The sequence below is a fragment of the Felis catus genome, chromosome D1, assembly GCF_018350175.1.
Source record: "Felis catus isolate Fca126 chromosome D1, F.catus_Fca126_mat1.0, whole genome shotgun sequence".
NCBI lineage: Eukaryota > Metazoa > Chordata > Mammalia > Carnivora > Felidae > Felis > Felis catus.
The window spans coordinates 63,395,125-63,421,513 of record NC_058377.1 but is presented as its reverse complement, the minus strand read 5'-3'; the positions used below and the strand labels follow the sequence as shown (position 1 = coordinate 63,421,513).

Here is a 26,389-nt window from a genome sequence, read left to right as displayed (position 1 = left end):
GCATGATTCTGATATTCATCCATGTTTCACGTGTGTCAGTTTATTCTGTTTTATTGGAGTAGTAGTCCATTATAAAAATACCACAACTTGTAGACCCACTGACACGCTGATGGACATTTAGGTTGTTTCTATGTTTTGACTGTGCAGAATAATGCTGCCACAGGTGCTGTTGACCACTCACTAATCTTTCTTTTGTGAAGTATCTTTTATCCATTTTTAAAAATGGAGTTTGTTTTCTTATTGAGTTGTAAGAGCTTTTTTATGTATTCTGGGTATAAGTCCTTTGTCAGATATGTGTATTGTATTTTTGTCTATGGCTTACTTTTTCATTTTCTTAACAGTGTCTTTTGAAGGGCATACGTTTTTGATTTTCACAAAATCCAATATTTGTGTCCTAAGAAATCATTGCTTCTAACCAAGGTCATACAGATTTTTCTCTAACATTTTTTGTAAAGTTTTATAATTTTAGCTTTTACATTTAGGTCTTTAACTTATTTATAATTAATTTTTGTGTATGTCATGGGGTAGGATTCAGGGTTTCTTTTTTTTCACCAAACAGATGTGTAGTTGTTCCAACTGCCCCATTGAATTATTTTGGCACATTTGTTGAAAAGCAATTGACTATATATGATTATATAAGATTCTCTGTTTTCTCCCATTAGTCTGTCTGTATCCATGTCCTTATATGAATACCCCACTCTCTTGATTACTATAGCCCTGTAGTAAGCGTTGAAATAAATAGTGTAAGCCTTTCCACTTTATTCTTTCCTTCCTTCCTTCCTTCCTTCCTTCCTTCCTTCCTTCCTTCCTTCCTTACATTTATTTATTTTGAGAGACAGAGACAGAGCACAAGTTGGGGAGGGGCAGAGAGAGAAGGAGACACAGAATCCGAAGCAGGCTCCAGGCTCCAAGCTGTCAGTACACAGCCCGATGCGGGGCTAGAACCCACAAACAGTGAGATCATGACTTGAGCTGAAGTTGGATGCTTAACCGACTGAGCCACCCAGGTGCCCCTATTCTTCTTTTTCAAAGTCGTTTTGGCTCTTCTAGGTCTTTTGTGTTTCCACATAAGTCTCAGAATAAGCCTATCAATCCTGTCATTTTATACCAAAACAAACAAACAAACAAACAAAAAAAACAAAAAACAAAACAAAAAAGCCTGCTCAGATTTAGATTGGCATTCCACTGAATCTATAGATCAACTGGGGGAGGAGAATGAGCTCTGTAATGATATTAACTCCTCTGACCCATGAACATGGTATATCTCTTCATTTATTTGTCTCCTTTACCTCAGCAATATTTAGTGATTTTCAGTGTATATATCTAAGTTTATTCCTAAATATTTTAAGCTTTCAGATGATATTTTAAGCTATATTTAAAATTTTTGATTGCCAATTGTTACTAGGATATAGAAATACTTATGATTTCAATAGATTTACTTTGTATCCTATGACCCTGCTAAATTAAATTCACTTATTTATTCTAGCAGTTTTGTAGGGTTGTTTTGTTGGTGGTGGTGATGGTGTAGATTACTTAGGATTCTCTGTAGAAAATCATGTTGGGGCACCTGGGTGGTTCAGTCGGTTAAGTGTCCAACTCTTGATTTCAGCTCAGGTCATGATCTCACAGTTCATGAGTTTGAGCCCCACATCGGGCTCTGTCTTGAGATCGCAGAGCCTGCTTGGTATTCTCTCTCTCCCTCTCTCTCTGCCCCTCCCTGTCTTGCTCTCTCTCTCAAAAAATAAACATTTAAAAAATAAAAAAAGAAACAAAATCACGTTATATGACAGTAGAGAGAGTATTAGTTTGTCTTTTCCAATTTTAAAAGCTTTTATTTCTTTTTCTTATTGCACTGATGTGGTGCACTGATGTGCACCAGAGACCCACTGATGGGCCTCTGGTGCAATATTGAATAGAAGCAGTGAAAGTGGATGTTATTGCCTTGTGACTGATCTTATAAAGTGTTCAATATTTCACCATTAAGTACGTAATTAGCTGTAGGTTTTAATAGATGTCCTTCATCAAACTGTGAAAGTTCCCTTCTATTCCTAGTCTGCTGAGAGCTACCATGAATAGTGTTGAATTTTATCAAATGCATTCTCTTTATCTACTAAGATGATCTTACATGTTTTCTCATTTATTCTATTAATGTCATAAATTATACTGATTTTTGAATGCTGTCTCAACTTTACATTCTGGGGATATAGTCCATTTGATCACAATGCTCTGCTTAAACTACATCCCACAGATTTTGATATGTTTTGTTTTATTATTCAGTTCAAAATATTTTCTAATTTCCCTTGTGATTTCTTTGATGCATGAATTATTTAGAAGTGTGTTAACTGCAAAGAATTTGGGAATTTTCTAGCTGTATTATTGTTATTGAGTTTTATTATTGTAGTCAGAGAAAATATTCTACAAATTTTAATCCTTTGACATTTGTTGAGACTTATTTTATAGCCCAGCATTATCATTTATCTTGGAGAATGCTCCATATACACTTGAAAAGAAAGTGTATTTTGCAGATGGTGGGTATGATGTTCTGTAAATGTAAATATAGTTGATAGGGCTATTTAGATCTATATCCTTATTTCCTCTCTCCTGTTCTATTAAGTATTGAGAGGAGTATTAAATCTCCTATAGTGATTTTGGACTTGCTATTTGTCCCTCATTTCTATCCATTCTTTTTCTTTGTATATTTTTGTATTTATGTATTTATTTATTTATTTATTATTTTATTATTATTTTTAATTTCTTTATTTTTGAGAGAAAAAGACAGAGAACGAGCAGGGTAAGGGTAGAGAGACAGGGAGATACCTCTATACTATACAATAGTATAATCAGAAGCAGGCTCCAGGCTCTGAGCTGTCAGCACAGAGCCTGACGTGGGGCTTGAACCCACAAACTGTGAGATCATGACCTGAGCCAAAGTTGGACGCTTAACTGCAGAGCCCAATGCGGAGCTTGAACCCACAAGCTGTGAGATCGTGACCTGAGCTGAAGTTGGACACTTAACCGACTGAGCCACCCAGGCGCCCCTCTTTTTCTTTGTATATTTTGAAGCGGTTTCAGGTGCATACACATTTAGGACTTTTATGTCTTTTTTATTAATTAAATCTTTTAATTCTGAGATATCCAGTTCTCTATCTCTGGTAATACCCTTTGTCTTGAAGGACTTTTTGGAGTGCTTAGGACTTTACATTTAATGTAATTATTCATACAGTTGGCTTAAAGTCCATCATATTGTCATTTGTCTTCTAATCGTCTCTTTTTTTTTAATTCCTCTATTGCTCATTTCCTGCTTCCTTTTACATACTTAAATATTTTTATATTTAAAATATTATATATTTTAAATTATACTCTTTGCTATTGTTATTGAGTGATTTTTCTAGGGTAACAATATGCCTCCTTAATGTATCAATACTTAGAAGTAATATTGTGCCACTTCACACCTCGTGCCTGACCTTCCCCAATTCCTAGTTCACATTTCACGAATGCAAGAACCTTACAATAGTATAATTTTTACTCACTGCTCCCACCCTATCCTTTTGCTACCGTTCCAGGTTATTTTCTACTTCTGCCAAAAATGTTATTACTTTTATTTTTAAACTATCAACTGTCTTTTTACATTTTTTAAAATATTTATTTTTGAGAGAGACAGAGACAGAGCGCAAGCAGGGGAGGGGTAGAGAGGGAGACACAGAAGCTGAAACAGACTCCAGGCTCTGAGCTGTCAGCACAGAACAGAGCCTGATATGGGGCTTGAACTCACGGACCATGAGATCATGACCTGAGCCAAAGTTGGACACCCAACCGACTGAGCCACCCAGGCGCCCTGACTATCAACTATCTTTTAAGGAAACTAAGAGATGAAGAAGAAGGTTACTTATAAGCACCCACACATTTACCATTTCTGGTGCTCTTCCTTCTTTTCCATAGATCTGAGTTGCCATACAATTAATTCTATTTCCCTTCTGCCTGAAGAACATCTTTTAGCATTTCTTTTTTTTTTTTTTTTCAACATTTATTTATTTTTGGGACAGAGAGGGACAGAGCATGAACGGGGGAGGGGCAGAGAGAGAGGGAGACACAGAATCGGAAACAGGCTCCAGGCTCCGAGCCATCAGCCCAGAGCCTGACGCGGGGCTCGAACTCACTGACCGCGAGATCGTGACCTGGCTGAAGTCGGACGCTTAACCGACTGCGCCACCCAGGCGCCCCTTAGCATTTCTTATAGTGCAGTTCTAGCGATAGTAAATCTTCTCAGCTTTCATGCATCTGAAATACTTTTATTTTATCCTCATTTATGAAGAGTATCTATACTGGACAGAGAAATCTAAGGTGACAGGTCCCCCTCCCCTTTTAGTACTTTAAAGATGATATTTCACCATCCTCTGGGTTCTGTTGTTTCTGATGGGAAGTTAACCATCATTCTTAATATCATTCATCTGTACATAATGTGTTTTATCTTTTCTCTGACCACTTTCAAGTGTCTCTTTCTTTGATTTTCAGCTGTTTGACTATGATGTGCCTGGGTGTGGTTTTCTTTTTATTATTTTAATTGGGGATAACTGAGCTTTCCCTTTCTGAAAGTCAGTATTTTCCAAGAAATTTGGGAAAATTTTGTTCATTATTTCCTCATAGGTTTTTTTCTGCCCTAATCTCACTCTCCTTTCCTTCGGGAACCCCAGTTACATGTGTGTTATACTGAAGCTGTATTCATATTCAGTATTTTTCTGTTCTTCAGGATTCACTGACTTTTGCTATTGCCAATCTGCTGTTAAACAATGCAGTGACTTTTTCATTTCAGTTATTGTGTTTTCCAGTTCTTTCCATTTCCATTTAGTTATTTTTGGTAGTTTCTATTTCTTTGCTGAGATTACTTATGCGTTCACTCATTAAGATCATATTTTCCTTTAAGAATCTGAGTACTTTTATAATAGCTGCTATAAAATATTTGCTAAGTTCTACTCCTAGACCATTTCAAGGTCAGTTTTTATTGACTGTTTTCTCTAGACAATGGGTCACAGTTTTTTGTTTTGTTGTATGTCTTTTAATTTTTTTTTAATTTTATACTAAATGTTTTGTTGGCTATTACCGTAGGACATCTTTTTTTTTTAATATCTTTTTAAAGTTTATTTATTTATTTTAAGAGAGAAAGAGAGAGAGAGGCAGAGAGAGAATCCTAGGCAGGTTCTGCACTGACAGTGCAAGAGCCCGAGGTGGGGCTAGAACTCACAAACCATGAGACCAGGACCCAAGCTGAAGTCGGACACCCAACCGACTGAGCCACCCAGGCACCCCCACCCTAGGACAACTTTTACAATGCCAGCTATAATATACTTCACTCCACAACATCGTTGCAATGTTTTCAGCCTTCCTGCTGAAATCTCTTCTCAGCTGCTATTCAGATCTGAATTTACCCTTTCTATTTACAACTGACAATCTGATTATTTGTGCAAATTTACTGAAAGGGCCAAATAAGATAGTTGCAGAAAATTACAGGCCTTGGTGCTAAACAGACTTAATTTTAATCTTGGTTCTGACATTTTACTGGCTAGAGTATCTTGGGCAAGTTATAAAAATCTTTCAGTTTCATCTTTAAAATGATCATAGCAAATTTCCACCTTAATAGGATTTTATGAGCACTAAAGATGATATAAAGTTTGTAACACACAGTCCTCAATAAATTGTACCTATTATTATTAAGTGTGTCTACAACCTGATTCAAGTTTGCTACATTTCATAAAAGACTTCAGTGTCTAACTGGACAATCCAGCTAATACTTTGCCCTATACTTTACTTCTGCCCATTCCCATGGGCATATCCCATGGCCACATTCAAACCTGTCATTATCACTTTAGAAACTTTAAATTTTAGTATCCCAGACTTTTATCTCAATTTCCCCTTTCCTTTGTAATCTTTGCTTCTATAAACTCTTAGTGAGTACTTACTTCCTCTTGGGTCTACCAGAATGAATAAGACAAATCTCTCTTCTCATGAAGCTCAGAGTGTAGTGGAAAGGATCAACAAGTAAACACACAACCATGGTTGTCACAGATTTTTGTACAGAGCATGAGATGAATATCTAACCTAGCCTGGAGGCTCAGATTTCCTGGAAAAGATGTTGCCTAAGCTTATGTGTAAAGAATAAGGACTTATCCAGATACATAGAGGAGGGAAGACAGAGAAGACAGCAATCCCAGAGGCTAGAGGAAACCTGACTTACTGAATGCCTGTACATAGTTGACTCCAGTTAGAGTACAGAGTGTCAGAGAAGAAAGCCTCATCGCAAGGAATCTTTCAAGAGCATTCACCAAAGTTCCAGGTAGTGACTGACTGAACCAGGGAAGATGGAATGGAAATAAGTGGACAGATTTGAGAGATATTTAGAATGCAAAATTGAGAGACATGGTGACTGGACTTCGGTAAGATGGCAGGAGATGTCAACAAGATTTCTGACTTAAGTGACTGGGTGGATGGTTGTACTCGTTACTAAAGGACAGGAACAGGTTTTCAGGGTCAGATGATGAGTTCAGTGTTGAGTCTGAAGTGCCAGTGGGACAAGATAGAGATATACAGTAAGTAGCTGTGTAAACAGGTCTAGCACTTAGAAGAAAAGCCTGGCCAGGGATAAAGATTTAGCAGTCAAAGCATAGAGATGGCAGATGAGGCCATGAGAGGGGTGTGATTGTTCAGGGAGCACATTTTCAATGAGAAGATATTAAGAATGGGATGCTGAGGTTTGGTCTGTAAGTGTCTAATTGAGAGTCAGTAAATATCGTTAGGGATTTTACAGTCTCAAGAGATCACCATGACTCCTTTCTTCCTCCGCCCAGCTACTTACTAGAAGTGGCCAGGTGCAGATCTTCCAGCAGGAAGAGGAGGGAGCCTTTAGAATCCAGGTGCGGCCCAGGTGATGGGGCAGCTTGTACTTGGCCCTGGACCCCTTGACTCAGCAGCAGGCGCAGGTGGGTGGGACTAAAGGCAGAGTGGATGGGGCTGTACGTGTAAGGGTGATGTGGCTCCACCAGCATCTCCACAAAGGTTGACTTCCCTGTTGCCGCCTCTCCAGCCAGCAGCACTGGGTGTCCCTCTGACAGCAGCAGGTCCACCACATATAAGAGCCGTTCAGTCTGCAGGACAGGAGCAGGGCTTACTGGGGCAGTGCCAATCTAGGCAGTAATCTAGGTGAAAGCAAAGGTCTAGGGGTCTTGTCTTAGAGCTGCACCTGCAGAACACTTCACATATTCTTGTGATTGTGAAAACATATCGAAGAACAGAAGCAGGGGGGAGCCCCAGCTGGCCCCAGAACATAGACTCCCCCAGGATATCTCCTTGAGCCCCAAGCCCAGCTACTGCCCCATTGTCTTCACACCTGGGGAGAAGGGTTGAAGGTGCCCGGAATTCCTCTGATGCGGCTACCCAGGTAATGGCCAGTGAAGGGGACCAATGTCCCATTTTCAGGGCATACATGTAGATCAAACACCAAGGCTGAAGGCAGTGGCTCCAGGTAGTTGCAGAGGCAACTAATAGAACCCCTCATGAAGCTATCAAAGAGGGGCCAGAGCCTGTTCAGATGGATGTACAGGCAAAAGTGTCAGATAGTTACAACAATTCCGTTTGTGACACACTCACACATTCCACCCTCCTCGACAGTCATGTCACCTGGGTTAACTCCCATGTGCCAGTCCATCTCAGCTCTCTGAATCCCCCACCCTCGGCCCCACCCCTGCAGATACCTGGAGGGAAGGTGGGCTCCAAAGCCCCAAACCAATGCAAAGAGAAAGCTGCTGACAGCCAGCGAATGCTCCTTGCACTTATTAGGTACATCATCACTGGCAACCTGGGATGGGTTCAGAGAGCTGCTTTTTGAGGACTTGAAGCTCTGGGCCACAGGATCACTACAGCTGAGGTCCTCTGCAAAGGTCACCATGGCCAGAATAGGAGCACAGGTAGGAAAAAGTGGGGGGTGGAGGAAGTGAGTAGAGATTGGCTCTGCTGCCCACTTTTGGTCCCCAGGCCCAAATCGACTAAGGAACCCAGACCCCAGGCACCAGCTGTATGCCAGCTGTCCTCAAGGCCCCTTGTCCCAAGCCATCCCTTCTCTTTCCCTCACCTGAGACATGTGCCTTCTCCCCTTCATCTATGCGCAGGTGGGGGCCAAGCAGACCACGCAAGATACGGGCCAGGCTGGTCACTTCGGCCACACCTGGGCAAACGGCCTGCTGCCCATGAACCTGCAGCAGAGAGCTGGCGCCCTGCCGGGTGAGGAATCGGAACGTCGCTGGCACCAGTGCTTGAGCCAGGCGGTTGAGCTCAGTGACTGTCTGGGGTTGCAGGCGGTACTCGTGGGGCAGGGTTGCCATCAGAACACTAAGCATGCTTTGCCAAGTCTGCTCCCCGCCACACCAGACGAGGGCACACTGGCCTGCCACTTTGGGGGACATACCTGTTGCATCTCCCACCTCCATCAGGAGAAAAGTACCTGGGGGTCGTGCTATCTGCTGCCCATTGGGGAGGCTGAGCTGGGGGGCATCGCTCAGGAGGCAAGTGATAGAGTCCAGCCAGGCAGCACTGGCGACCCCATCACATATTATCCAGTGCTGGATACCCACCGATTCCTGTGGTGGCCCCTTTGGGCCGGCAGTCTTACATGGATTGGCTGCACGAAACAGCCTAGGGAAGACGCCATGGTGCCAGCAGGGGCCCTCTAGCCATCCCAGGAACTCCTGGGGGCTGAGGACATTGGGATACAGGTGGGTGATCTCCACAGGCTGGCAGCCCTGAGCTGAGGTGTCCTCCCTGGCTGCCAGCCGATTCTGGATCTTAAATAAGCTGTGCCAACAAGTGGTCTTGCCACTGCCTGCAGGGCCCAGGAGCAAAACACCCGAAACCCAGCTCAGAGCCTGGCTCAGCTGCTCCAGGGATCCCAAAATATCAGGGCTGGGATGGAGGCCTATCTGCTGTAGTTCCTCCACCAGCAATGGCTTCCTCAGCGTGTGGGTCACAGGCTCTGCCAACACCTGGCGGGCATTAGGGAAGAGCCCACAGAGCAGCTCTTGGAGGTTGTGCAGGTGGACACCACTGAGGATGCTGAATAGTGGTGAGCGTAGCAGGGCACGCAATAGGGCAGCCTCCTCATTGACAGCTAGGCTGTGGGGCTGCTGGGACTTGGGCTCCTTGGTCACATGTAAGTCTTGTATCGTGTCTTCCAGAACCTGCTTGAGCAATGGCAAGCGGCAGGGCAGGGATGCAGACACCAGCTCACGCTCTAGGGAGAAGAATTTAGACAAGCGGGAAGCCATGCGGGAGGCATCCCGCATCCCTGCACCCAGCAGGGTCAGCTCTGCCACTTGCTGCAAGTCAGGCAGTGTCAGTGCCACAGGCCGTAGCAGCAGGTGCAGGTTGGCAGGCACAGCAGGACTCAGGGAACGCAGCGTCAGGAAACAGCCATAGCAAAGGCGTATGTACACGTGATGTTTCTCAAAGACGCCACTGCCCAGGAGCTGGGGGTGTGTGGGGTCAACAGTGCTGGTACTTCGGGAGGCTTCCTGGTACAGTGGGGCACAGAGGTGGTGCAGCTGAGTGAGGCGCTGGCCCAGGGCAGAGAGCAAGCCGAGGGGTAGGCGCTGAGCCTCCTCCAACAGCAGCCAGGCACCACCCTGCAAGGCCCCGTTCAGGTAGTTGCTCAGGCTTTGGGCTTCTGTCTGAGGCAGGCAGGGCATTGTCACCAGCTGGCGTCCCAGGGCCTGTGCCATGCTCTTCACCATGTCTGTCTTGCCCACTCCTTCAGGGCCCAGTAGAGCCCCACAGGCCACCTCTTCCAAGGCCAATAACAGCACCAGGGCTGGCCGCTCAGGCAGCAGGCTGGGTAGAGACCCTAGTCTGGGACCCAGGTATTCATAATTGTACAGAAAGGACCGACCCAGCACATCTATCCAGCATGCAGCTGGTGACAGAGAAGTCTCAGTAGATGCAATAGTCTTGAGACTCTGCAGGGGTTTCTGGGGGACGATGTGAGGTGAACCCAGGTGGTATTTGAGTTGGCGGGCCCAATGGAAATCTGTCAGATCACTGACCTGGTGCTCCTCCAACAGCTGTGCTATATCCCGGTGAGTCACTGCCGTGGCCAACAGAGCACTGAGCAGGCTGGTCTGGCGGACAGAAGACAGGGGCTGCCCACCCTGGGAGGCCCTGTGAGCCCGTATAAAATGCACCAGTGCCTCGAGCTTGCGCACATGCGTGGGGACCATGGCCAGGGTCCTCCCCTCTAGCAGAGCCTCCTCCATCTCCGCCCACCATACCACCTCCTCCGCCACCATCACACACTGCCAAGGGAAGGCCTGGACTAAGTCTAGCCAGTGGTGGACACACAGCTGCAAGGGCAGCTGGCCTTGCTGGGGCGGCTGCTTGAAGGCCTCATCTAGGGACGGGCCCAGAGCGAGACGGGAAGCCACACAGCCCTGCAGCATGTGCACAAGTGCCAAACGCAGGCACTTCTCCAGATGGGCCAGCCATTTGGGGAGATCTGGATGCAGAGGAACAGACCCCTGCAGCTTCACCTCCTCCCCACTCGCCCCAAGCACTGCAAATGCCTCCACCTGAGTAGATGGCTTTGGGCTTGAGTCCCGGTCGTCCGTGTTTTTGTCAGTCAGGCTGGAATTGAAACTCACAGCATACACATGAGGAAAGCAGCGTCGTACCCAGAGCTGGGCCTCACATGATTCCAGGGGGGCAGCCAGCAGGGCTACCAGCTCACTATTGCTGAGGAAGAAGAGGCGGGGGAAGTCAGCACACACCCCATAAAGCACGGTCTCCAGGGCCATGATGATGCCCTCCAGCTCCACCGAGCCTGCTTGCAGCAGCTGTTGTAGCTGCTGGCCTCGGAAGTGAGGGCTCCGCTTGATGCTGGGCACTACAAGTGACAGAACCAGGGGGTCAGCTACAGAGGTCTGCATCAGGATCCGATACTGATCATCCATGGCCTTGAACCGGGAGTTCTGCAGTGAGGGAGGGGTTAAAAGTGAGGGCAGCTCCCCCTCCCATGATAAGCCCCACTATGCAGTAGCCCTTGTCCACCTGCCTCACCCCTCTTTCCTACCAGGTTGGAACTAGGAAACTCGATCTTCATCTCATACAGAACTTTATTCAGAAAAATCCACTTCTGCTGGAAAGTCACCCACACCTCCAGCAGGGTACCTGTGTGAACACCAGAGGATCACTGGAGGGAGGCTAGGGTTCCAGCTTCTGCAAGGTCCAGCTGACCCTGACCTCTCAGGGTGCCCCACCCCCAAATACGCAGCAGGACCCAGGGACCTTCCTTGGAGAGCAAACTTTTCCTGTGAATAAACTTTCACCTGGTCACCTGAGCCCAAGAAGTAGGAAGAAGGTCCTCGCTCGGTCCTTCTGGTCTTCCCCCACCCAACCCCCACCTCTCACCCCATCCCTCTGGGCATTCCCGCCCTAGATCCCACCCACTCTCCAGGCTAGAGGCCTGCACTCACTCAGGCTATGCATGATGGTCACCCACTCCAAAGCTATTTTGTTTAAGTCTCCTGACTTTTGGATGGCCAGGATCTTGAACAATACCTGAAGACTCTCCTGGATAGAATCCTGCAGGCTGCTGTAATCTGAGGAAGAGTGGGTTCTAGCTGAGCGGAGCTGGCAGGCAGATGGGGCAAGGGCAGGGGTGGTGAATACCCAAATTATACTGAAACTCAGTTCTCAAGCTATTCCCTAGAAGACTCAAACATTTTTTCTTTCACTAGTTGCAAAGTATGCTCTCCTAGAGTCAGAGTGTGTTTAAAGCCTGTCCATGTGAGTTATAATCTTAATTACAGAATTTGATCTCATATTATGTTAACCACTGAAATATGGGTGAGGAAGAGTTGCTGGTTCTATGGAAACTATGGAAAACCTTCAGTAAAGGTGAGCTGATAAAAACATGATATTAAATTAGGTATACTCCCAATTTTTTTTTTTTTTTAAGTAGGCTTCACGCCCAGCAGGGAGCCCAATGTAGGGCTTGAACTCACAACCCTGACATGAAGACCTGAGCCGAGATCCAAAGTCAGTTGCTTAACTGACTGAGCCACCATGTGCCCCTAGGCCAGTCAATTTTTAAAACTTGGGAAACTATAATAACATCTAGAAAAATTTTGGGACTCCAGCAACTTCACAAGTGTCTTCATGTCACTGCTCAACTTTACAGAAGCCGAAAGTGGAAATGGCGGACAATGCATTAATGCAGAAAAGGCAGTAAGGAACTTCTATCAGTTGACTGCAAATCAAGGTCAAGCCCTTGTCCTCAGGCTAAAAGGTTATGTTTATGTTTTAAGCTAAAGTAAAAATTTTAAGCCATGTATATCTCATATTTTATGATCTCTCTATTTAGCTAACTTTGAATTTGCCAGTTGAGTTTGAAGTGGATTGGATAAGACAATTTCTCCTCTACTGGCAGTTCCCTAACTATACCATCTTGGGTGCCTGTACATATGCTGTTCTCTCTGCCCGGCATGCCCTTCTCTCCTTGTAAGTTTGGCAAACTTCTGCTCCTTCAGGAGTCAGCAATGAGGCCTTTACCTACGGGAAAGGAAGATTCCTCTGACTCTCCCCAATCCTTTGAAGCTAGTCCTCTTTCTGAGATTCTACTGCCCTCAGTTAAATTCTCCATCATGCACTTATCTCTATTCTATCATCCTCTCTCACTGGACTAGGAGCTCCTAGAGGACAGAACTTGGACTGTAAATCTCAAGGTCTCTTGTGTTTGGCTCCGAGAAGGCAGGTAGGTTTGATGCAGGAATGACAAAAGAGTGAATGAATGGGGCAAGAGATCCGACAACAGGATGCAATATAGAGGAAAGAGCACTGGAAAATGGAGAGACATGACTGTGAGGGATTTTTTTAGTCCACCCAGAAAGGGAAGGACCTTTGCTGAAAGGGCCAGGCATTGGGTAGGAGGGAGGGAGCAGGGGGCTCCCAAGATTAAGACTATACAGGTGCTACATGGAAGAACTGTCTCAGAACAGACAGATGTCTCAGGTTGCTCAGTAAGGATGGGGCCCTGGCTAGAGAAGCCAGATTGGGCAGGGTTGTATGGATGTGGTGGACAAATGTAGCCCCTAGCAGAGGGCTATAACTGGACAACAAGAGCTGGGTCTCACCTGAAAGGATGAAGGTGCCGCTATCCTTGCTCACCACCTCCCACTGGGGGCTATGGAACATTTGCCTCTTGGAGCGCTCCAAGGCGGGGGGCTCATAGGGTACATACAGGATGAAGTTCATCAGTCGCAGCTGGCGTGCCTCCCAGACCCGCTGCAGCCGCCGGAGAGTTTCTTGGGCACGGATTTGTTCGTTTTCACACTGCCAGATCTGGAACAGCTGGGTCTCAGGAACCAGCACTGGGTGATAGCTCAGGGGATAGCCTTGAAAGTGGGACTCCAGGGCTAGGGCTCAGGGGAATGGAAGTCTCAGAAATGTAGAGTGGGACCATTTGGCCTCAGGTAGCATCAGCAGCATACTTTGACCTAGGGCTGCTGCCTTGAAGCCTACTCTTTTGCAAGGTTTCAGCTGAGCAGATAGTGCCTTAATCAGCTCATATTGGAACAGGGCAAGTGTTGGAGGACATCTGCTATCCTGTGTGCCCACAAATTTGGGGCTGCCACCCAGTTCCTTCTGGGGGTGGGGCATGCTCTCAGGCAGAGTCTGAGACCACCCATCAGATCCCCACACCCCCCAGGCAGGACCAAAAACTCAACCTCCCGCCTTCCCACCCACAAGCCAGTATCTACTGTCCCCTGTCTCAAGGGGCTGCTGGGACTTAACTGGCTCTATTAGAGTTTAGCACATAGGTTCTGGGCTTGGATCAACTCCTTCTCTCTGGAGGGCCCCACCTGATTGATTTGATCTGCAAATTCGAGCAGCGGACAAGTTAGCAGCTGGCCCAGGGTTAGGAGTTCCGTGTTCTGAAGACTGCCCAGCCCTAAGGCTGGAGGTAGAGGGGACAAGTCAGAGCAACACTCAGTACATGGCAGAATCCAGCCCATATCCTAGAGCCCAGATCTGCAACCCTGAGCCCAGCCCAGCCCAGCCCAGCTCCCAGACAGCAGATCTCAAAGCACAACATAGAGCCAAGAACCCAGAACCTAGGGTCCAGAACACAACACAGAGCCCAGAGCTAAGACTGCAGCTTGAATTTAGCCCAAGTCAGCAGAGGAGACTCATATGGTGTGCATGAGGTTAGAAATGTTTATCCCTGTGGGGCAAAGGCAGGGAGCAACCCAGGGAGGAAAGGTGCTTCCTACAGGAGCAGCAGGGAACTGAGTCCTTACATTGTTCTAATCCCCCTGTACTTCCCTTCCCCTCCCCTCTGACTCTACCCAAAACACACCTCGCAGGAGGACTTGGAAGTTTAAGTTCTGCAGCTGGAAGCTGCCCAGCTTGCTAAGTATTGGCAGGTAGATGCGAAACTCCTCCAGCATGTGCATACAGCGCTGCAGAACCGGGCTGTGCAGCCCCAGGGTCGTGCTCAGCCGGGCCGCCTCTGTCAGCCAGCCATCTGTCTTCTCCTGGGCGACAGTCATGCTGAACTGGAGGGAGGAAGGCTCACTGTTAGCTGGATACCCTTCCCCGCCCACCCCTGCAGACTCTCCACTCTGAGGCAGGGGCTCCAAGAAAGGGTGTCAGCACCTTGGCAAAAGCCATGCACTTCCATTCACTGATGTTTTCAGAGATGAGTCGGTACAGGTGCCAGATGCGCTGCTGCTGCACGATTGGACGGGTCCCGCAGACTGGCAAGGGCACAGGACTCTCCTCCCCTGAGGGACAGGGCAGGTTAAGGCCTGGGCTGGGTGCAGGGGAGGGGCACGACAGGGAGTTGTGTGTCAAGAGCCCATGATGGCAGGAAGGAAGGTGCTGAAAGTGACAGGGATGGGGTGTCCAAAATTGTCCAGTGGGGACTATTGTAGGTGGGGACCATCTAAGAGATAGTTATTCCAAGGAAAGGCTATCTGGGAAAATGTGATGGCAGCAAAAGGGAAGGGTTCCTCTTCTGTTAGTTTCCATCTCACTCTGCTCCAGACACCCCAGGCTCTTTGCTGATGCTTGTATACACCCCAGGTATGCCCTCTCCTGCTGAGAGCCTCTGACTGGTAGCTCATTCTTTCTGGAACACTCTTCCCTTAGAAAACCACATACCTCACTTCTTCACCAAATTCAAGTCCATCTGCATGAGGCCTGTGTAGCCCAACCCGTTATAAACCGCTTTCTACCCTCTCTGGCATTCTCAACACCTCTTACCTTCTCTATTCTTTTTTCTATGCCACTTATCACCTTCTAATGTACTCCATAATTTGGTTAGATACATACATATATTTTTAAGTTTATTTATTTATTTATTTTGAGAGAGAGCTGCGTGCAAGTAGGGGAGGGGCAAAGAGAGAGGGAGAGAGAATCCCAAGAAGGCTCTGCTGACAGTGCAGAGCCTAACGTGGGACTTGATCCCACAAATTATGAGATCATGAACTGAGCTGAAATCAAGAGTCAGATGCTTAACTGACTAAACCACCCAAGGTGCCTCCATAATTTGGTTATGTTTTATGTTTATAATTTGTTGTCTTTCTCTCCCTGCTACAATGTTGGGCCCATGAGGGTGGGTGGGGGGGATGTTATTTATCTATTGATATACCTCAAGCCTGGTGCACAATATAGGTACTCAAGGAATACCTGTTAGACAAATGAATAAATCCAGTGAGATGCATATGAAAAAATATCTGGTCTATAGAGAGGACCATAAGGGGTAAATGGTGATGCTTCCTATTTTGTGTACTTCTGGTCATTATTCCCTCCCTTCATCTCATAAGCTGCTGCATAATCCTTGACAAATTATTTATATTTGGTTGTGAGATATGTGTCAAAAGTAATTTGCAGTTAATAATAGTTATGGTACTGAGATTTGTAATTTACTTAAAATATATCTGACTAGACTCAAGGATATTACAGTACAGTTGTCATTCTCATTCATCTGAGTTCCAGTATACTTTCTTCAGTGAGATAAAAAGGGATAAAATCATACCCAAATGATGGGAATCATGAATCTTACATGTGTAAGCATCATCCATCATCCATCATGGAGAACAGAATAATGAAAGACTGAGAATCACTATCAGGCTATCAAAGCTCTCATCTGACCAGAAAAAAAAAAATGATAGTAAATTTAAACCCTTCCAATCTTCCTTTGTCTGAACTCAAAAGATCTGGCTAGAGACTCATATAATCTTTGACAGCAGTTGTCTCAACATCAAATCTTGGACAAGTGAAGAACTTCCTCTGTAAGAAAGAGCAGGCATTGGGGCGCCTGGGTGGCTCAGTCGGTTAAGCGTCCAACTTCAACTCAGGTCACGATCTTGCAGTCCGTGAGTTCTAGCCCCGCGTCGGGCTCTGGGCTGATGGCTCAGAGCCTGGAGCCTGCTTCAGATTCTGTCTCTCTCTCTCTCTCTCTGCCCCTCCCCCATTCATGCTCTGTCTCTCTCTGTCTCAAAAATAAATAAACGTTAAAAAGATTAAAAAAAAAAAAAAAAGAACAGGCATTGTATCCCCAGACACGTGAGAAGATACACTCTTGACGATTAACAGCAAATATCCTCTGACACACATCTGCTGTGGTATCTACTCAGTAAGTTTCATTGCATTTTAAAACTTTATTTAGAAGTGATTTCAAAGTTTTTAAAGTTGCAAGAAAGAGCAGTAAAAAGAATAGATGTATACCATTTGTTAACATTTTACCCATTTTCTTTATCACTTGTGTTTACAGGCTCTGTATGTATATGGGCATATGTATACACCAACACATAATTCTTTACTGAGCTATTTAAGGGTAAGTTACATATATCATGGTCCTATTTATCCCCCAAATACTGTGTATTCCCTAAGAATAGGGATATTCTCTTATATAACTATAATTATCAACTTCATATATTATATTGATACAATTCTTTAACCTATAGTCCATGTTCCAATGTTGTCAATTGACCTAATAAGGTCCTATAGCATTTTCCCCCTCAACTACAGCACCCAGTCCAGAATCAAGTACCACATTTACTTGTCATGTCTCTTTAACTTCTTTTAATCTAGAACATTCCCCATAGCTTTAATCTTTTCTAACAGACATTTTTGAAGTATATTGACCCTTTTCTCCCTTTTTTGTTAACAGAAAGTTCCTCATGTTGTGTTTATATGATTCTTTTCATGACTGAAGTTATTCATTCTCAGCTGGACTACTGAATAGGTAATGTTGTGTCCTTTGGGTATCATGTCTGGAGGCACATGATGTCTGTCTCTCATTGGTGATGTTAACTTTGATCACCTGGTCAAAATGTTGCCCAATTTGTCTACTAAATAATTGCTAGTGTTTTTTCTCCCCTCCCTTGCAACTAATAAGTAGTCTCTGTAGGAGAATCTCTAAGACTGTGCAAATATTCTACATCTCATCGAATTTGCCCCACTGATGACTTTACCTGATCCAACATTTACCAGAATGTTTGCAAAATGATGATTTTTCCCTCTAATTTTTCTCCTTCTACATTTATCAGTTGGCTCTCAGCATTCTATTGTAAGTGCAAGTCCTCATTTCTCCCTCACTTATTTATCTACTTATTATCAGTGTGGATTATAAATTCCTATTTTTCCAATAGTTTACTTTGTACTTCAGTGCTAAAATTGCCTCAGATTTGGACAGTTGGCATCCCTTCCGTGTCCTCAAGACCTTAAAAAGATATTCTAGACTCATCTTGTACCTACCCTGTGACAGCCCTGGAGTCACCCATTTTCTGAGGAGCCCTGGTAGGGAATGATATTAGCAACTAAGACCAGGACACAAAGTTGCTTCTTGCTGTTGGAGTGTCTTTGCTTCTTAGTCTCTTCAGTAGACAGGGCTAGGAAATATACTCAGGTATATATTCACATATGCATACACTTATATACATATACATGTGCACATAAGCATGCGTATACATATAATATGTGTGTACTTCTAAATGCAATGGAAATTACAGAGTAGATGCCAAGAAAATGGAAGTTTATAAGATAAGCTCATGATATTTCCTCAGAATTCAGAATAAAGGAATGAATGATGCTGAAGATAAAAGAAATGGAGAAGAGATCCAGAAAATCCAATATACAAGTATGAATTCTGGAAGGAGACCAGAGCAAATCTAAGAGCCATTATCAAATAACTGATAAACAGATTACCTGCCCAGGAAAAAAAAATCAGATTGATAACAGATTGGCCCACAATGCTAAATATCAGAAGACAATGATGCAATATCCTAGGTTTGGAGAAAAAAATGTCTGTGGCTTCAGAATTCAATATCTAGCCAATCTGTGATATAAGGACATTATAAAGTCATCCTAGACATAAAGAACTTAGAAATTTTAACACCTCTAACTCCCTTCTTAGAAAAAATAAATACTCAAAGAAATATTGCTGCCATTTAAGTAAAGAATGAAAATAATGAAAAGATGGGGTATTTCTAAAAATGGTAGTGCAACAACATGGATGGACCTAGAGGGCATTATGCTAGATGAAATGAGTCAGAGAGAGAAAGACAAATACCATGTGATATCATTCATGTGTGGAATCTAAAAAAACAAAACCAGTGAATAAACAAAACAAAAAGCAGAAAACAGACCCATAAATGCAGATAACAAACTGAGAGCTGCCAGAGGGGAGGGAGGTGGTAGATTGGGCAAAATGGGTGAAGGGGAGGGAGAGTTACAGCGCCTGGTTATGGAACGGAAAGGTCTCGGGGATGAAAGGCACAGCATGGGGATATGGTTGATGGTACTGTAATAGCGATGTATGGTGACAGATGGTGGCTACACTTGTGGTGAGCACAGCAGAATGTATAGAAGCACTTGTCAAATCACTATCTTGTACATCTGAAACTACTGTAACATTGGTTGTCAACCATACTTTGATTAAAAAAAAAAAGGGGGAGTGGGTAAACAAAACCAGTAAACCTTATATGTGAAAATAGTTGACAACTTGGTTATAAAACCAAGCAAATGTCAAAAGTATTAAGATTGGGGTGCCAGGGTGGCTTAGGCAGTTAAGTGTCCAACTCTTGATTCTGGCTCAGGTCATGATCTCATGGTTCATGGGTTCAGGCCCTGTGTCAGGCTCTGCGCTGACAGTGTGGATCCTGCTCAGGACTCTCCCTCTCTCCCTCTCTCTGTCCCTCCTCTACTTGTGTTCTCTCTCTCTCTGAAAATAAACTTTTTTTAAAAGTATTAATTAAAATAAGATATATAATGGAAAATATAGAATAGTATTAATAATCTAGCTTTAAGATCCTGGATTATTTTAACAAAAGCTGGGAGTTTGGTGAAGAGCTAGGGATGGACGATGGAACTAAAAGCATGCTCTCGGGCTTCCTGGGCCTAGCATCACGAGGCCTGAGGCCCCTACTCTGCCTTTTCACAAACATACCCAATCCCTAGAGGAAAGTTTAAGGTTTGTGGTCTATGTCAGTTAGAGGGTCTCTCCATACTTGGCTGAAGAAAAAAGTCCCTTGCTTAAGGATGGTCCCAAGGTGTCCCCTCCACCCTACATTTGGCCAAATGGCCCTGGGACTAGGGATGCCCACAGGCAGAGTTGGTAATAGTTGGTAGTTGGCCAAGAGGCAACTCAGAAGCAGTGTGCCCTTCCAGGGGATAAAAGTAACCAAAAGAAGTGACTGAATCTGAAAGGAGAAACTTAAGCCCACAAAGTTCTTAATGTGCAGAAGGGAACCAGTCTAGCTGCACCCCTTTGTACAGAGGGCTAAGACCAATAGTTCTGCCCTGGTCTCCTCTGTGGGCCAGGGAGACCCTCGGCAGCTGCCCCTCTACACTACATTGGCTGGAAGCAGGGGCTATGACTTATCAAGACCTATTTTTAGCTGGGACCTGCAGCCTGGTACAGGACTGGGCTGGATCGGCTAAGGACTACAATGAGGGTACCTTTACATTTCCCCTGCAGAGGCTTTTAGCCCTTCAGCCCCATCACATTCTAATGTAACATTCACCGATTTGCCTTCCCTACCAGACTGTGAGCCCTCTGTCTTCCCCCGCTAAGCAGAGCCCTTAACATAGCCAATGTACAAAGATTCTGTCCTGTAATTTTCATTTATAACAGAGACTAAAATGAAGGTATGTGATTCCCGAGACTTGCTTAGGGACACTCAGGATACAGGACCCTTATCTCAGTTGATGGGTCTCTCACAGGATGGTGGTAGAGGGAGCAGGGATCCTCAGTACCGGTGAAGGTGGCATAGGCATGGTGCAGTTCACTGAGGTGACTGGCTGTGTTCTGGAACTGACGCTCCAGGGAGATGAGCTGACGCTCCATGCTCCTCTGTTCTTGCGCAGGGTCCATGAAGGGGCCAGATAGGGCGTTCTCAATCAGACCTTCCAGCTCCACAAGTGCCGCTGCTATTAGCTGCTGCAGCTTGGGCACAATGGCATGTCGCTTGCTGAGCAGGAACTCTGAGGCCTGGCTTTTCTCAAATTGAAATGCCTCCCACACATCCAGTAGCTGTGGGGCAAGGGGAGTGCGGTCAGGTAGGTGCGGCTGTGGGGGAGGGAGACTGGGAGGCATGGGTGACTTCCCCAACTGCCTTCTCACCGAGATGTCCAGTGCCTCATTCTCAGCACTAAAGAGGCTAAAGTGGTTGCGGATGAGTTCGTGGAGTGCCCGTATGTATTCCATTCGCTTCTCCAGCTCTGCATACTGCTCGTTGGCCTGGTTCAACTGCAGGGGGCTACAACATGAGACCGGCACCCCCACAACCCTGTGCACCAGTTTGGGCTCATTCTGAGGGGAGCTCCCAACTTCTAGGGGCCCCAGACCCCAACAGCCACCTTTACCCAACTGGGATCAGGGGCACTGTGGGATCAGATCCCATCTGACCCAGGTCTCTCTGAAGACAGCAGGCTTCTCCCCCACCAAGTCATTACCCTGATGACAGGGTGATAGATCCCTAGCTGACTGTCACAGAGTCTCTCTCACACCAGGGCTTCTCCCTGACATGAGGAAACTGAGGGCCACGAGAACAGAGTGAGAGTTAGTAAGGACAGATCACATATGTGAGCACAGTTTAGAAGCATCAAGCCCCAATGGGAGCTCAGCAGAGACCTGAAGAGAGTGTGTTGAGCATGTGAGCAAGATGGGCCCCTGGATAAGCTGGGAAGGAAGGATGAGAAAAGCCCACCTTCTGGGAGCACCGTGCAATGGTATGAATGTCTGAGTTGATGGTTTGGAAGACCTCCGTGAAATCTGTGAGCTCCGTTATTAGTTGCTGACTGCGGGTCCAGCACTCATTCTGTACATGTGTAAGAATGTCCTTCCTGATGCCATCCAGCTTGGATTCTGAAGACAGGAGAAGGTTCGGTGTTAGGAGGTACATGAAAGAGGAGGGGTGCTGGTCAAGCGCTGTGGGTCCACAGTGGGGGAGGGGTAATGGGGAAGCCAGACCACAAATTGATTCCCTGACTCAGTGAACAATTACTGGACCCCCGCCCAGTGTCTGGCCAGCTGCTATCCACTGGTGCTATCCACAGCTCCTAAAGGCTATGCTGGACACCGGGAGACCAGAGTGGGTGGGTGAGACAGAAAATGTTCCCACCCTCAGAAGTTCACAACATGGTGGCAGAGATAGACAAACAAATGGACAATCACAAATCAGTGCGATAAATGCTCTTCAAGTGCCCACCTCTTCAAGTGAAAGGAGAGGAGACCTGAGGAAGCTGGGAAAGGCCTCCTCCAGCAGGGAACACTGGAGCTGAATGCTGTGAGGAGCTAATGCTCCAGGGGCAAAGGCATGCCAAGCAGATGAAATAGCACGTGTAAAGGCACGGGACTGACATGCTCACGAATAGTAGAACAACCTATCCAGATAAAAGTTTTCTGTTTGGGGAGTCTTAGTGGCTTTGCTCTAGTAGAAGAAGTAGCAAGAAGAATGTGTAATCTGCGTTTTGTTTTTAAGGATTAGGAAAAAAAAAAAAAAAAAAGAAGCTGTCAGGTGGATATGGGGCTTAGAAGGTAATATTGGAGGCTGCCTTTGGTGATATGAGCAACTCCACTGTTTCCAAGGGCAGGAACAGCACCAGTATGATGCCTCACCAAATCACTAACACCACTAAAGTAACACTGATTATAAGAAGCATCATTATTTTATATACCATGCAAAAAGAAAAAAAACAATGCCATCTGGACTCTGACATGCTATCAATCATAATACACCTCTTAAGTTCAGAGATGTTAAAATATGCCCAGGACAGCAAAATACAATACAGAAATATGATATGCAGTATGCCACGAAATACAGTATAGAATGCTTGCTTACTACATGCCATATACAATGTCAACTACTTTGCTTATATTAGTCCTTTCAATACTCACAAAACCCTTTGAGGTAGATACTATTATTGTCCCTGTTTTACAGATAAGCAAACTGAGCCTCAGGAGAGGTTCAATAGCTTTATCAATATCACATAATGTCAACAAAAGTCCAGGACAAGATGACTTCATAGGCAAATTCTACCAAATATTTAAAGAAGAGTTAATACCTATTCTTCTCAAACTATTCCAAAAAATAGAAAAGGAAGGAAAACTTCTAAATGTATCCTATGATGGCAGCATTACCCTGACACCAAAATCAGATAAAGACACCACTAAAAAAGAGAACTGCAGGTCAATATCCCTGAACACATGTGCACAAATTCTCAATTAAATACTATCAAACTGAATCCAACAATACATTAAAAAAAATCATTCACCTCGATCAAGTGGGATTTATTCCTAGGTTGCAAAGGTGGTTCAATATTCACAGATCAATGTGGTACATCACATTAATAAAAGAACAATATGATCATTTCATTAGATGCAGAAGAAGCATTTGACAAAGTATAATATCCATTCATGACAAAAACCCTTAACAAAGTAGATTTGGAGGGAACATACCTCAATATAATAAAGGCCATATATGAAAAACTGAAAGCTAGTATCATCCTAAATGGGGGGAAAAGTGAGCGGTTTTCCACTACAGTCCATTCTCAACATTTTTATTCTACATAGTACTGGAAGTCCTAGCCATAGTTATCAGACAACAAAAGGAAATAAGAAGGCATCCAAATAGCCAAGGAAGAAGTAAAACTTTCACTATTTATAGATGACATGATACTATATATACAAAACCTGAGGAGCACCTGGGTGGCTCAGTCCATTGAGCGTCCAACACTCAATTTCAACACTTGATTTCAGCTCAGGTCATGATCTCATGGTTCCTGAGTTTAAGCCCCACCTCCAGCTCCCTCCACATTGAGCTCTGCACTGACAGTGTAGAGCCTGCTTGAGATTCAATCTCCTGCCCCTCCCCAACTTGCACGCATGCACATGTGCTCTCTCTCTATATATATAGATAAGTTTTTAAAAATTAAAAAAAAAAAAGAAAACCCAAAAGACCACTAAAAAACTGCTAGATCTGAGAAACAAATTCAGTAAAGTCTCAGGATATAAAATCAACATACAGAAATCTATTGCATTTCTATACATCAGTAAAGAAGCAGCAGAAAGAAAAAATTAAGGAATTAATCCCACTTATAGCTGCACCAAAAACAATAAGATACCTAGGAATAGACTTAACGAAAGAGGTGAAAGATCTGTATTCTGAAAACTATAAAACACTGATGAAAGAAACTGAAGCTGACACAAAGAAATGGAAAGACATCCCATACTTGTGAATTCAAAGAACAAATATTGTTAAAATGTCTAACCTACCCAAAGCAATCTACACATTTAATGCAATCCCTATCAAAATGCCAATAGCATCTTTCACAGAGCTAGAACCAACAATCTTAAATTTTTATGGAACCACAAAAGACCCAGAATAGCCAAGGCAATCTTGAAAAAGAAAAGCAAAGTTGGAGGCATCACAATTCTGGACTTCAAGTTACATTACAAAGCAGTAATTTAGTAATCAAAGCAGTATGGTACTGGCATAAAAATAGACACATAGATCAATGGAACAGAATAGAAAATCCAGAAATGAACCCACAGCTGTATGGCCAATTAACCTTCAACAAAGCAGGAAAGAATATCCAATAGGAAAAAGACTGTCTCTTCAACAAGTAGTGTGGGAAAACTGGACAGCTACATGCAAAAAAGTGAAACTAGACTACATTCTTATACCATACACAACAATAAATTCAAAATGAATTAAAGACCTAAATGTGAGACCTGAAACCATAAAAATCCTAGAAGAGAATACAGGCAGTAACCTCTTTGACATTGGCCATAGCAACTTCTTTTTAGATATATCTTCTGAGGCAAGAGAAACAAAAGCAAAAATAAACTATTGGGACTTCATCAAAATAAAAAGCTTCTGCACAACAAAGGAAAACAATCAACAAAGCTAAAAGGCAACTTACAGAATAGAGATGATTTTTGCAAATGACATATCTGATAAATGTAAAATATATATATAATTCTTTATATAACACAACATATATAATTTATATTTATAATAAAAATTTATAATTCTTATAAAACACAACACTCCAAAAATGAATAATCCAATTAAGAAATGGGCAGAAGACATGAATAGACATTTTTCCAAAAAAAGACATTCAGAAGGGTAACAGGCACATAAAAAAATGTTCATCATCACTCATCATCAGTGAAATGCAAGTCAAAACTATGAGATATCACCTCACACCTGTCAGAATGGCTAAAAGCAACACAAGAAACCACAAGTCTTGGTGATGATGTGGAGAAAGGGGAACTCGATTACACTGTTGGTAGGAATGCAAACTGTTGCAGCCACTGTAGGAAACAGTATGGAGGTTCCTCGAAAAGTTAAAAATAGAACTACCCTATGATCCAGCAATCACACTACTGAGCATTTACTCAAAATATACAAAAATACTAATTCAAAGGGATATATGCATCCCAGTGTTTACAGCAGCATTATCTACAATAGCCAAATTATAGAAGCAGCCCAAGTTCCATCCATTGATGAATGGGTAAAGAAGATGTGGTGTGTCTGTGTATAGAATAAAATATTATGTATTATTATATTATATATGATTTATGTTAAATAAATTATATCATATCATCTTATTCAGCCATAAAAAGAATGAAATCTTGTCATTTGCAACAATATGGATGGAGCTAGAATACTATGCTAAGCAAAGTCAGTCAGTTGGAGAGAGACAAATACAATATGTTTTCACTCCTATATGGAATTTAAGAAACAAATGAGCAAAGGAAAAAAAAAGAGAAAGAAAGGCAAACCAAGAAACAGACTCTTAACTATATAGAGAAGAAACTGACGGTTGCCAGAAGGGAAGTGGGTGAGGGGATTGGTTAAACAGGTGATGGGGATTAAGGAGTGCACTTGTGATGAGCACTGGGTGCTGCAGAGAAGTGCTGAATCGCTGTATTTTACACCTGAAATTAATGTTACACTGTATGTTAACTACCCAGAATTTAAATAAAAACTTAAAAAATATATCACACAGTGGCAGGGCAAATAGTCAAACTGAGGCAGCCTGGCGCCATTCTGTTCTATTTTATGTTTTGAGGGGTGAAAATAAACTGACTTATCCTCTATGAGCATCTCTGCAACTAGAAAGTGAGGTAGTGAGTTCCAGGGACAGATAATTGAGACACACTGGGTATGACCCATCTGGAGCTTCGAAGGAAGTAACCAATAGGACTCAATACCAAGAAATGAGACTGAGAAAACCGAGAGAGAGGGAAGCCATGGAGGGACATCCAAGGTTGAACAGAACACAAGGAAGAGAACATCTCCTTTTTCAGACTATCCCTGTGCCCTCTAGCAGTAGCTAGGCTGTTGCAATTGTGCTGCTTAAAAAAAATTTTTTTTAAATCTTTATCTTTGAGAGAGAGACAGCACGTGAGTAGGGGAAGAGCAGAGAGAGAGGAAGATACAGAATCTGAAGCAGGCTTCAGGCTCTGAGATGTCAGCACAGAGCCCGACATGGGGCTTAAACTCACAAACTGTGAGATCACGACCTGAGCCAAAGTCAGACGCTTAACTGACTGAGCCACCCAGGTACCCCTGTGCTGCTTTTTAGACCAGCAGCATCAGGCAGGTGATGGCAGAAAGGAGCTCAACAGCGACATCATATGGTGCAAATCAGCGACAGGCTGAAAATACCAGAGGGCTGCTGGGGGCTAGAAGTTGGAGATGGATGGGAAGACAGATTTGAGAGATATTTAGGAGGTAGAAGAATGGAAGAGATTTGGTGACAGGTTGTATGTGGTGGAGTTAGGGAGAGGGAAGAATAAATGATGAACACTAACTCACAAGAGTGAATAATTATG

The 26,389-nt window shown here is 44.1% G+C and overlaps 1 protein-coding gene and 1 long non-coding RNA gene across 32 annotated transcripts in view; one reads left to right on the top strand and one right to left on the bottom strand.

The window, feature by feature from the left end:
- The window catches only part of DNHD1 (dynein heavy chain domain 1), a 98,802-nt gene that overhangs the window by 38,177 nt on the left and 34,236 nt on the right, over positions 1-26,389 (bottom strand). For 18 of the 31 annotated variants that reach the window (XM_045038861.1, XM_045038866.1, XM_045038865.1 and 15 more), the window contains exons 12-24: positions 21,252-21,409; positions 20,666-20,791; positions 20,299-20,575; positions 14,692-14,819; positions 14,393-14,591; positions 13,896-13,990; positions 13,167-13,374; positions 11,508-11,633; positions 11,105-11,202; positions 8,120-11,003; positions 7,743-7,920; positions 7,379-7,571; positions 6,848-7,136 (exon numbers count right to left, since the gene is read on the bottom strand). In XM_045038861.1, the coding sequence (XP_044894796.1) occupies positions 6,848-7,136; positions 7,379-7,571; positions 7,743-7,920; positions 8,120-11,003; positions 11,105-11,202; positions 11,508-11,633; positions 13,167-13,374; positions 13,896-13,990; positions 14,393-14,591; positions 14,692-14,819; positions 20,299-20,575; positions 20,666-20,791; positions 21,252-21,409 (4,959 nt within the window). Of the gene's footprint in view, positions 1-6,847; positions 7,188-7,378; positions 7,572-7,742; positions 7,921-8,119; positions 11,004-11,104; positions 11,203-11,507; positions 11,634-13,166; positions 13,375-13,895; positions 13,991-14,392; positions 14,592-14,691; positions 14,820-20,298; positions 20,802-21,251; positions 21,410-26,389 lie in introns of those variants that run through there. The other 13 variants (XM_045038867.1, XM_023239518.2, XM_045038868.1 and 10 more) reach the window with 13 other exon arrangements.
- On the top strand, positions 11,631-18,615 carry LOC123380494. Its single transcript, XR_006586344.1, has 3 exons — positions 11,631-12,322; positions 16,814-16,876; positions 17,213-18,615. It is a non-coding gene; the product is annotated as an uncharacterized LOC123380494 (long non-coding RNA).